The sequence below is a fragment of the Condylura cristata genome, unplaced genomic scaffold (assembly GCF_000260355.1).
Source record: "Condylura cristata isolate star-nosed mole 26May11 unplaced genomic scaffold, ConCri1.0 scaffold00006, whole genome shotgun sequence".
Taxonomy (NCBI): domain Eukaryota; kingdom Metazoa; phylum Chordata; class Mammalia; order Eulipotyphla; family Talpidae; genus Condylura; species Condylura cristata.
The window spans coordinates 25,042,158-25,053,590 of NW_004567107.1; the positions used below are offsets into that span (position 1 = coordinate 25,042,158).

The following is an 11,433-nucleotide window of genomic DNA, read 5'->3' on the forward strand; positions in this document are numbered from 1 at the left end:
TTACTCTGCATTTTCTGTAAGGTGCCTTGGAAGTAGTCCATAAGGTTACCTAGTTGCACTGTCATCGCAATATCCTAATCAGTAACACTGAAAACATTTCAAATAAAGGGACAGATATTTAAATTTCATTCACATCAATTATGCCATGACTCCGTAGAGAGTGTGTTCCAGCAGCTCAAGCTCCTTTCCATGCGTTTCACAACCTAGGCAGAGCAGGCTGGTGCTTCAGTTGAGCCCAAGTAACTCTCCCTTTGGCTTCTTATCACTTCTTTTTTTTTTTTTTTTTAAGATTTATTTATGCATACAGAACTGGGGTTCAGACCAGAGGTGCAGGGGCCGTGAGAGGCTTCACCAGAGACAAAGTGGGGAGCAGAACAGGCAGATCGATGAAGTGCACTGCTGAGGGGAGCAGCGGGTGAGACAGGAGAGGTCTGCTGCGCCATGTGGCTCATCTCCAGGGCCGGGATCTAACTTGCACTGAAGCGGCTTTGGCCAGCTTGCAGTGCTGGGTCCTTACCCATTGCACCACCAGGGAAGGCCCCCTTTTTATTACTTCTGTCCATTTCTTTCATTTCAGGGAGCCATGTTGGCTCTTAGCATGCTTAATATGTTCAGTGAGAACATAGATCCTCTTGGCAAGAATCTTGTTCTCTACCTCTATTTTACACAGCATGCCAACTGCATGCTGGGTAATGTTGACTTCTTCACTATTGCTATGGTAACGTGTGGGGCATTTCTTTCTGAGCAGCGCCCATCCTCTTGATGTCTATATCACCCTTTTTGTAGATTTGCATGTATGTGGCCAAAGGAACAATTCTGTGTTTCTAAAAGGCGCAGAACATACAGCAGTTGTCTCACACTTTGGGTTGGTCATGTTGGCTACTTACCAAAAGATGGCTGTTCCCTGTGTTTGATTTCTTTAATACCTATATCTGAAAAATCCAAAAATTTCCAGGAGATAACTTAAAAATGACTCCTTCCACTTGCTACTGAACACCTTTGAATAGGGATTCCCTGAAGTTATCTGAATTTTTAGATAGTTATAAGAAATGGGCTTCCCTGGTGGTGCAAGGGATTGCGTCTCAGCACTATGAAGCTATTAGCAGCCACTGCAGCCCAAATTTGATCCCCAGCCAGGGAGCTGACCCACATGGCACAGCAGACCTCTTCTGTCTCACCCGCTGCTCCCCTCAGCAGTGTATTTCAGTACATCTGCCTTTCTGCTCCCCACTCTGTCTCTGATGAATCCTCTCACTACCCTCACCATTCCTCTGGCCAACACCCCAGCTCTTGTTTGCATAAATAATTAAAATAAATCTAAAAAATTAAAAAGACCAGCAAATGGAGGAGCTTAAAGCTAAGGATCTTAAAACATTAGGATCTGGTAATGAAACGCCAAGCTATTTTGTTGGGTGTTTTATAATTCTCATTTTTTTAGTGTTTGAAAAATGTGTTTTCTCATATTTTCACACCTCACATACATTCATACTTAGCCAAGATCAAGCATAGAAAGAAGACCCATCATATAATCAGTAAGAGGTGATGTTGGCAATAAGAAGATATGGGACAGGCAGATCCTTCCCCTGCTTGGTTTTCTGACTATATAAACTACAGCGAGGGACTAGGTGATTTTTTTTTTTAAAGATTTATTTATTTGTGCATACAGAACTGGGGTACAGGCCAGAGGCTCAGGGGCGGCGAGAGGCTTCACCAGAGACAGCGTGGGGAACAGAACAGGCAGATCGACGAAGTACACTGCTGAGGGGAGCAGTGGGCGGGTCAGGAGAGGTCTGCCTCACCATGTGGTCTCCTCCGGGGCAGGAGGGAATCGAACTCATGCGGAAGCGGCTTTAGATTCTCAGTGCTGTACTTTACCCCGCTGCGCCACCAGGGAGGGCCGGGACTAGATGATTTAAGGAAAGTTTCCAGTTTTAAAGCCTATGGAATTAGGGGGCTCCTACACTCACATTATAAGGAGTTTTTCTTCATAAAAGAGTCCCTTCAGATTTTCTATGAGTTTTTTTCCCCATTGTGGATTTAAACTATGACTTGGTTTTATCAAGATCTAGTCATTCTATCTTAAAAAATAATTTATTTTTATTTATGCATATAAGAACTGTGGTATAGGCCAGAGCTGTGGGGGGCCAGGGGATGAGAGGATTCACAAGAGACAGAGTTGGGTGCAGAACAGGCAGGTCTACCAAATTCCACTCTGAGGAGGAGCAATAGGCGAGACAGGAGAGGTCTGCTGTGCCTTGTGGGTCAGCTCCCTGGCTGGGGATGGAACTCAGGCCATAATATCTGTCAATAGCTTGATAGCACTGAGACTTTAACCATGCGCCACCAGGGAGACCTTAGTCACTTTTTTTTTTATTATTCATAAAGGCAGCTAATACTGATCATGCTCAATACACCATGCATAGATGAAATGCCTTACGTGGCTAATTTGATGTAATCATCCCAATAACTTGTGAAAGGCATCAGTGTTGTTCCATATGACGAACAGGTAAGCTGATTCCAAGGCCATATAACACATTGAAGGTCACTGAATTAGAGAATGTGGAAACATTGGGGTTCAAACTCTGGATTCCACCTGTGCCTCCAGAACACATTGCTACCCCTGGATCCCCCAGATTGGCTGCTGGAATGAGAAAGCATTAGGGTTCCTTCCCTAGTTGGATAACTGTGGTCCTGTGTGCCTTCTTGTCTTCACAAGTGGGACAATCTCTCGGAGGCGGGATGACTCCCTTGGTCTCCAATTTCTTTGGCATAAATTTGTGATATTTTCATGAACAAGTGCACTTCGGCTTTTCTGGATGAACAACAGTGGAGTCACAGGTTATCTTGAGTTATTTGGAAATGATCAAATGAGCAGCAAAGGTTTCAAATTTGTTTTCAATTCCTTATTTTCTTCTTTAGGTTTATTATCAAACAGTATATACAGCAAGGCTTTCTATTGTTTTGCAAAAAAAATGAAGGTGAAAATAGCACCACATACAGGAAGATAATTTGAGATTCATTTCACACCTTCATAATCATAGTTGTTATTTTCACTTTCACAAGAACTGCATGGGTACAAGTCAGGAATTTTATACTCACTTCCTCTGAAGAGAGTCACAGAAGGGGAAGCGACTTGTTCTAGGACATGGAGCTGGTTAGATTCTAGAGCTAGTGTTTCTGCACTCTGCCACCCACATAAGGAAAAAGCACAGCAGACTTGGGTGATTCTAGCCAGGCAGAACAAATGTCTAGTCCCCTGGGGTTTGTGCTATGCTAGGCTGTGGCTGCGGGAGCCCCGTTGAACTAGCGACTTATGCTGGCGGGCGAAGATTTAGCCTTCCCCTGCTTACACCTGTGCAGGATGATAAAGCAAGAAGAAGTAGCCAGCAGCTGTGGACCAACTAGATAAAATATTTAGGCGGGAAGTCAAGTGAACTTGTCAAGTGTGTGTATGTGTGTTTTTAACTGTTAGTTTCTTTTGATATTTTCAAAAAGCCTGCTTGTGGAAGTCAGACCAAAGAGCAGGAAGGGACTGCAGCAAGATGGAGTTGGGAAAGGACAAATCCCGTCTGACGTTCTCTCAGACATCTGATCCTCATCAAGAAAAGAACAACGTTCCAGGTAACAGAGCGATCACAAGAGAGAGTGGCTGCTGGGAGAACTGAGCCTCTGGTTATTTTCCTCATTTTTTTGGATCTGGTCAAAAAAAAAAAAAAAAAGGAGGGGGCATAATTTAGTACATTCCTATAAACTTAGCTGGGAGGAACTGGGGACTGTGTAACTTCCTGAAGTACTTTCTTGTGTGAAGAAACACATACTAGGAATGAAAGATGTTGAAAATACCCAATACTGAACGGTTGTGCTAAACCAACCACCATCTGCTTCTGCGGATGTGTACATTGGTGTAACTTTTGCAAAGAGATCTGGCACTAAGTAACAAGAATTGTAATAGTGTTTATTTTTTTGACCGACTAATATTAGTCGCTGACTTTATCCTTAAAGCGACATTTCTAAAATGTTTTGTCAAACCCTCAATCTTGAGATGATGCTTTAAAACTTTCTTAGTGCTATGGATCCCATCTTTTGCATTCTGATCAACTTACAGATCCTTTCTTAGAATAAACAGTTTAAATACATAAGCTCAAATACATAGAATTTCGAAGGAAATAACAAGAAGCTGTGATCTAGTAATGCACGTGCTTATTCATAGGTGTGTTAAATAACAAGATCTATGGTTGGGCCACTGTACCATCAAATAGAGCATGTTTGCTATGATGTAGTTTTTAGAGTTGGGAGGTAGAGTGTGGTGTCCTTGGGTTCACTCTGGGAAAGGTTTCTCCAGAGATCCCCTTTCAGTTGTTGATGGCAAGATTCTCCATGACACGGAAACAACCAGGTATATTTAGGGAGCAGGTTTTATTAGAAAACGGACAGAAAAAAAGAAGGACATTTGCCTGGACAAAAGCGGGCAGAAAAAGCTGCCTCTAAAGGGACAGCTTTGCTGAGAGAGGACTGCATGGCCGCAGGCAGAGGCCCTGAGGAGAGCGGCCTCTGTTGAGGGGGTCAGTACAGAGAAGCCCCAGCATGTTACAGGTCACGGGCAGGCAGGAGGCTGCTGCCTTGCGGAGGGAGAGAGCGGGTGGAAAGAAGCACCTGCATAGGCGCTGCACAGGTGGGCAGAGACTGCCCCTCTGTGGGGGCAGTGCTAGGTGTCATCATCTTCTCTCATTGGGGAGGGTCTCATCTTCGTGAGTGAATGTTTGTTCCTCATTCCCATATCTTCACCTTTAGGTCCGTGCTCTTGACACACCCTGCAACAGTTTGACACCTGTCTGGGTGTTGTGCCTCCTGGCCTGGGGGTTGAGGCCTAAGGGTCTTTGTTTCCTTAACTTGATTAATGGCGTAGCTAATCTCTTCTACCCCTATCTCCCTGTGTGAAAAGGTTACTGACCATGTAGAGTCCTCTCCAGCCTTTCCCTTCTTATCCTCCATATACTATATGATTTCAAATACATGGTATTTTAAGGCATCTGTAGAACAGCTGCAGTGTGATATGAAAAAAGCAATCTGGAATTTCATTTGGTGGCAGTCACAAGCTGCATAAACTACCATGATTTTTTCCTCTATCCAAATTCACCATTGAGAATCTCTGTCCTAAGAACAAAAGGAGCTGTGATTCAAGGGGCAAGCTCTATCTTTTAGGGGTCCTCATACAAATTTACAATCACTCTATAGACTCTGAGAATTTCTATCTCAAATACCCAGTAATTTTTATGAAACTTGGATAGCAAGAGAGTAATAACCTTTGGCAAGAGAAATTTCTCCAGTAATAACCTTTAATATTTTAAAGAATTCAAAGAAACATTATCCTTAGGAAGAAATACTAGCTGTATGAATGTTTATTATAGTTTGACTTCAGGAAGCCAAAAAAAAAAAAAAAAAAGACTAGAAACAACCTAAATATTCAATAGATAAAGGTAAATGAAAATATGTCTACTTCTTTAAGTACCAGTTCATTTTTAGTTATGATTATATTATATAAATGTATCATTAAAATATTTCTATATGTTAGGTGAATAAATGATAAATTTGTGGTGTGCTATCATTATAAATTTGTGATATAGGAATGAGATTGTGAGGGGTAAAATTAAAACAGGCTGTCATGTCAAGGATAGCAGAATATGGCTGATTTTTCTTTGATTGTTTGTGCAATATATAAAAAATATTTTGAAGAAATTAATAGGTTGATATCACACTTATATACAAATGCTGACCTTTTTACTTTAAAATTTCTACCAAATGCTTGCTCCTAGGCATCCTTTGGCAACTTAAGGATGAACTGTAATCCTTGTCTTCAAACAACTGGGAGAAAAACAGACCCCAGCATGGGGATTCTACAACTTTGCCATAGTACTGTCTTGCTAATAAATGCTGCAATTCCTCACTGTCTCCTGTAACTTTCATTTTGATCTTTCAGAATTCATTGGACGTTGGAGTTTGCGAAACAGAGAGCAACTCAGAAAAAGAAAAGCCGAAGCTCAAGAAAAGCAAACATCGCAATGGCAATTTGGGTAAGTATCACTGCTGGGGAAAGGAGATCGGCTGTTACTCAGCACTTGCTGTGTGTCTTGTTGCCTGAATGCCTTTGCTCATTTATCTCTTTATCTCTCCAACAATCCTGTAAATAGAAGCTGTTATCACTATTTTGTGTGGGGGGAAGCAAATCAAGTCTCTTCTGGGTTAAATCTCTTTTCGAAAATCCCCCAGCTGGTTAAGTGGTGGGGAGAGAAGTTTATCTCCAGTGTCTCTTGGATAAAGCAGCAGGCCATCAAAATAGATTGCAGAGGGGAGTGGGAGACAACATTGGGAAAATCTCTGAGCCTCTTCTCCAAGCTTTCTAATGGTAAAATCCTTATTGAATGAGTATGACTAACTCCATGAGTAAATCAAAACTGTCTGTAAATGAGTGGTGGCAGAGGTTGGGAGTTCCGAAGTCTCCAAAGCCACCTGTGTGTCAACTCAGGGAGGAAGTACAAGAACATGATTTTTGTAGATTAGTCGACATCCAACTGCATCCATTTGGTCTGTGAACACAGAGGAACTGCCTGCTTGGAGACAGAAAGGGGAAACACAAGAAGCCAAAAGGGCAGCATCCAGGTATGCTGGGGTTTCTCTAATTAGGCACTGTTGACACTCTGGACAGTGTGTGGGGAGGTTCTGTGCTCTGTAGCTGGTTAGCAGCATTCGATGGCCTCCAGAAACGCATTCCACCTTCCCCATCCCCAGGGCTAATGCCAAAAAATGTCTGCAGATATCATCAAATATCTCCTGGGGGAAAAGGAGTGGGCAAAATTCCCCTTCCCCCTTGAACCACTGATCAAAGCACTCATCTTAAGAAAGAGCTTAAAGAAAAAGAAAGAGCATTGACTACCGATTGAGTATTCTCTGTTCAGCTACAACACCAATTAGCTCAAGTCCAATTGGCGAATAGAATGCTGTCAGTATAATGTGGAACTTGGGTTGGTTCAGCACCTTTTGTATTCAAAAGGAACCCAAACTGAGGGAATAGAATGAAAACCTTCGGCAGGGAAGGTAACAGCCTTCAGGTTGGCTGCAGACAGAATCCTTTTCAGCCTGCATCCAGAGTTTGTTCCCACAGGACACTCCCAGCTTTGCACAGTTTTCTACATGTAGCATGGTGCCAAGCATTTCCTCCTGTACCCAAGGTACTGGCAGCTAGTTGGCTCAGAGCACCACCCTTAATTGTGTGATTTCGGTGGCTGCAAGCCTGCATTTATACTGCTACTCCTGTTTATGCTACCCTGGGGCAGACTTCTGGCACTAAGCTGCCGTCTGGACTGTCCAGTGTTTTCCCTATTACCAACTATTGCATCTGTTAGTGTTAAAAAAAAAAAAAAACTGCATAGGATTTGAGTTGGTCGTCCCAACTCTATTTCTATCCCCTTCCACCCTCTGCCCCCAACTGTTGCTTTTTAGGGCTTGATTTTGCAGAAGGTGGGGCTTTTCAGAAATGCATGTCATGTTATATAGCAGGACCTGTGCTTGGGTCCTTTGGCAGGTGACTGTTGATTGTTGAATATCAGGCAGTTAGAGCCCTAACTCCATAGTCATCAACAGCCACCATTACTTGGTTTCTCAAATTGCTACAGAAAAAGAGTGTTCCTTTGCCAGCTCAAGCATATCTGCTGCAAGACTGCATTGCTCTTTGTTTATGTAATGCTGTTCTTTAGGTTTGCATACGGTTGATGAGCTCTGCCCCTGATAAATGGAGCTAGTCATAGCGTGCTGCTAGAGTTGGGTTTCTGAGCTTGCAGGGCTGGGGAACCAAGGCTGAGGAAGTCACTGAAATAGATGACACCTTGGTGAACCCCCTGGCAGCTGTTATGGCCCTGCTCTGGGCACGTCTCCATACTGCCAAGGACCATTCCTACAATGTACCACACAGTGCAACCTTACTAGTTCTGGAGAGGATCATCAGGGCGGACTGGTTACATCCCAAACGACTAGATTATTGGCGCCCTAACTTCCTGGCCAAGATCTTAGGCAAGTTACTCAGCCTCTCTGTTTTGACACAACCCAATTTTGTCATTTACAAAATGCAGATAATAGTATGTACCTCATAAGTTGATGTGAAGATTACATAGAAAGTAGAAATGAATTAAGATTGCGGCACATAGGAAGAACCATCCTCTGGTGATTCCTATGTTAAAGCAAGATTATGATACTAATTTATGTTTGGATAACTACATAACAAATTATTTAAGATTTAATGTTTAGAATAAAACAATTGTTTCCTGAAGAATCCACCTATACCATCTTTAAAAAATTATACAATATAGGCTTTATAAATTACCTTATTACTTGGAATTACATTTCAAAATATAATTTTGGATGACTTTATCTTTTAGATTATTTTGAATATTTATTTTGGACTACCCTATAACATATGAACCTTTATTAACTTCCAGCTAGTCTGGTAAGGCAATTTTTTTTTTTAATTTTGAACAATCATTTTAAAAAATCTAATCAATAGAATGAAGATGACCTAGTGAACATTTTTTTCCTTTTCATGTATTTTTAAACATCCTAGTTGTTTTATTCCTTAAAGATTTATTTATTTATGCATATAAAACTGGGGTACAGGCCAGAGGTGCAGGGGCAGTGAGAGGATTCACCAGAGACAGAGTGGGGAGCAGACCCTTGTTTATTTTTCACAATGTAGGATTTCTCCCTTCAGGTGCTGTCCATAATTTTCCCACCACCAAAGTGCTTATAGTCCCCCCACCTCTCCACCTGTTATCTACTCTCCCTCTCCCCCTCCTGCCCTCCCATCCTGAGTATCTCCGATCTACAGTCTGCTTTCAATGGCAAGTCTTACAATTTGTCTTTGTCTGATCCTCTGTTTGGTTTCTCCAGATTCCACATATAAGTGAAACCCTCAGTACTTATCTTTCCCCTTTGGCTCACTTTGCTTAGACTAATCCCTTCCAGAAAATTCTTGCCTGCTTGTGACTATGCGGGTGTCTCTCTTTTTCTTTCTCTTTTTCCTTTTAAAAGGCAATGATTTAATGACAATACTGATAATCCTTTCCAGTTTGATCCATGCTGCTGTAAATGGCATGAGTTTCTCTCTCTTGATCACTGAGCAGTATTCCATTGTGTATATACCACATCTTCATCCACTCTGAGTGTTCTGAGACACTTAGGTTGTGTCCATATCTTGGATATTGTTAATAGCGCTGTTATAAGTACAGGAATGCAGGTTTCCCTTAGAATTAGTGTTTGTGTGCTCTTTGAATAGATACCTAAGAGTAGAATTGCGAGGTCATCTGGTAAATCTATTTGTAGTCTTTTGAGGAGTCTCCACATTTTTTTCATGTTGAGCTGGACCAATTACCAACAGTGTAAGAGGTTTCCTTTTTCTCTACATCCTCACCAGTACCTGTTTGTGGTGGTGGTTTTTTGGGTTTTTGTTGTTGTTGTTGTTTTTAACTTGGGTCATTCTCAGAGGTGTGAGATAGTATCTCAGGGAAATCTTTTTTAAAAATTTAAACTAAGAAAAATTTCAAACAACACAAAAAGAGCAGGTTATACTTTTTTTTTTTTTAAGATTTATTTATTTATGCAGAACTGGGCTGCAGGCTAGAGGTATAGGACAGAACAGGCAGATGAACTGAAATAGACTGCTGAGGGGAGAAGCAGGTGTGGGTGGGCCAGGAGAGGTCTGCCACACCATGTGGGTCACCCCCCCACCCCACCCCGGGGATGTGAACTCTTGCTGCAGTGGCTGTGACAGTAGCTTCATAGTACTGTGCTTTAACCTGTTGCACCACCAGGAGCGCCTGGGTATATGTTTTTTTTTGAGGTATGCACGGAACTACAAGTACTGCAGCAGTATACAAAATACTGGTTTTATCTCCAAACAACGTCACATTTACTAAAAGAAATTAGGTTTCTTGAGAAATAACTGCAGTACAAGGCAGTTTCTCTTGCTTACCTTCAGCATGATCTACACAATAAATCCTTCAGGAGTGCAAAACAAGGAAAGCACTTCAGCCCTGTGTCCTGGTAGAGAAGACTTCGCAGAGCAGGTAGCATGGAATAGAATTTCAATAGGTTTAGAAAAATGATGAAATGCTTATTTATAGGACCTTGTTCTTTTCTCCCAAGCCCATCTGTATTAGCCATCTGTATTTGGTTATATTTGTGCTACCTAGCAATTTGTCATTGGCTGCAATTTCCCTGTGTGTCCTTTCATCTTTTAGACCTTTAATCTATTAATTTTGAATAGGTACAACATGACCACTCATGTTTTTCCACAAACTTCTTAACCCCAAGAACTGTTATACAGCTTTTGACCCAGCTTAGAGTACATCTCATTTGATAGGTATTGCTGCTACTTAGCATTCTTTTCACAAGTCGCTGTGTAAGATAAGCAAGCTGCATATATCACGGCTGCACAGAAGAGGAGCTGTGCCTGGATTGCAAATCTAGAAACTCAATTATATTGACTTATCTAGAGAATAGTGGATGTTCTGGCAGTAAGTAGAATTAATTCACCCAGACTAAACCCAAAGACTCTCATATACACCAGGATGCCCATCTATTAATTTGTAACATCCACTAAGTAAATACATATGGGCAGGAGCACACACACACTACATTCACCAAGAAGGTTCGTGGTGATTATGGTGTTGGACACAAAAAGTTCCCCAGGGACATTTGCTCTCATGACAATTGAAAACTTCAGCACTGCTCCTTTAAGGCCCAGAGAGATCAAATGATTTGCTCAAGTCCGGTGTCAAGGCAAGGGGGCACCTAAGTTATTACCAAACATTCATTTGAAACCTGCTGACACTAACTCTGATTTCTCCACAGAGAACAGAAAAAAAGCAAGAGACAGAGAACAGGAAATGAAAGAGGCCGAAAGAGACAACAAAATACAGAACCAAAGGTGGAGTCTCAGTTACAAATAGAAAAGGAAATGACTGAGAAAGTACTGGCACCTACAGTAGAGAAAGAAACTGAGCCACCTAGGGGTGCCCCCAAAACCCTGCCTCCAGGAGCCTCCCTTGAAAATGGTGTACCAGGGAAACATTTTTCTGAAATAGATCAAGAGAGCATTATGCAGCAGGAAAATGCTCCTGAGTACCAAACACCAGTGGAGCAGAGCCATCCTTCTGAAATACGCCAAGATAGGACTGAGCCTGAAGTTCTGTCTCCTAAAATGTGTCAAGAAATAGCCATACTTGAAGACCATCCTTCCAAAATGAACCAAGACATGGCTACCCGTGAAGACCTCTCTCCTACAAGGTGTCAAGAAATAGCTATATTTCAAGACCATCTTTCCAAAATGAGCCACAATGTGGCTACCCCTGAAGACCTCTCTCCTAAAAAGTGCCAAGAGATAGC

At 41.9% G+C, this 11,433-nt stretch overlaps 1 protein-coding gene across 1 annotated transcript in view; it reads left to right on the plus strand.

The window, feature by feature from the left end:
* The first annotated feature begins 3,542 nt into the window (after positions 1-3,542).
* Positions 3,543-11,433, plus strand: part of HEMGN (hemogen) — a 10,522-nt gene continuing 2,631 nt past the window's right edge. The window contains exons 1-3 of the mRNA XM_004677974.1: positions 3,543-3,621; positions 5,978-6,071; positions 10,900-11,334. Of these exons, the coding sequence (XP_004678031.1) occupies positions 3,543-3,621; positions 5,978-6,071; positions 10,900-11,334 (608 nt within the window). The remainder of the gene's footprint in view (positions 3,622-5,977; positions 6,072-10,899; positions 11,335-11,433) is intronic.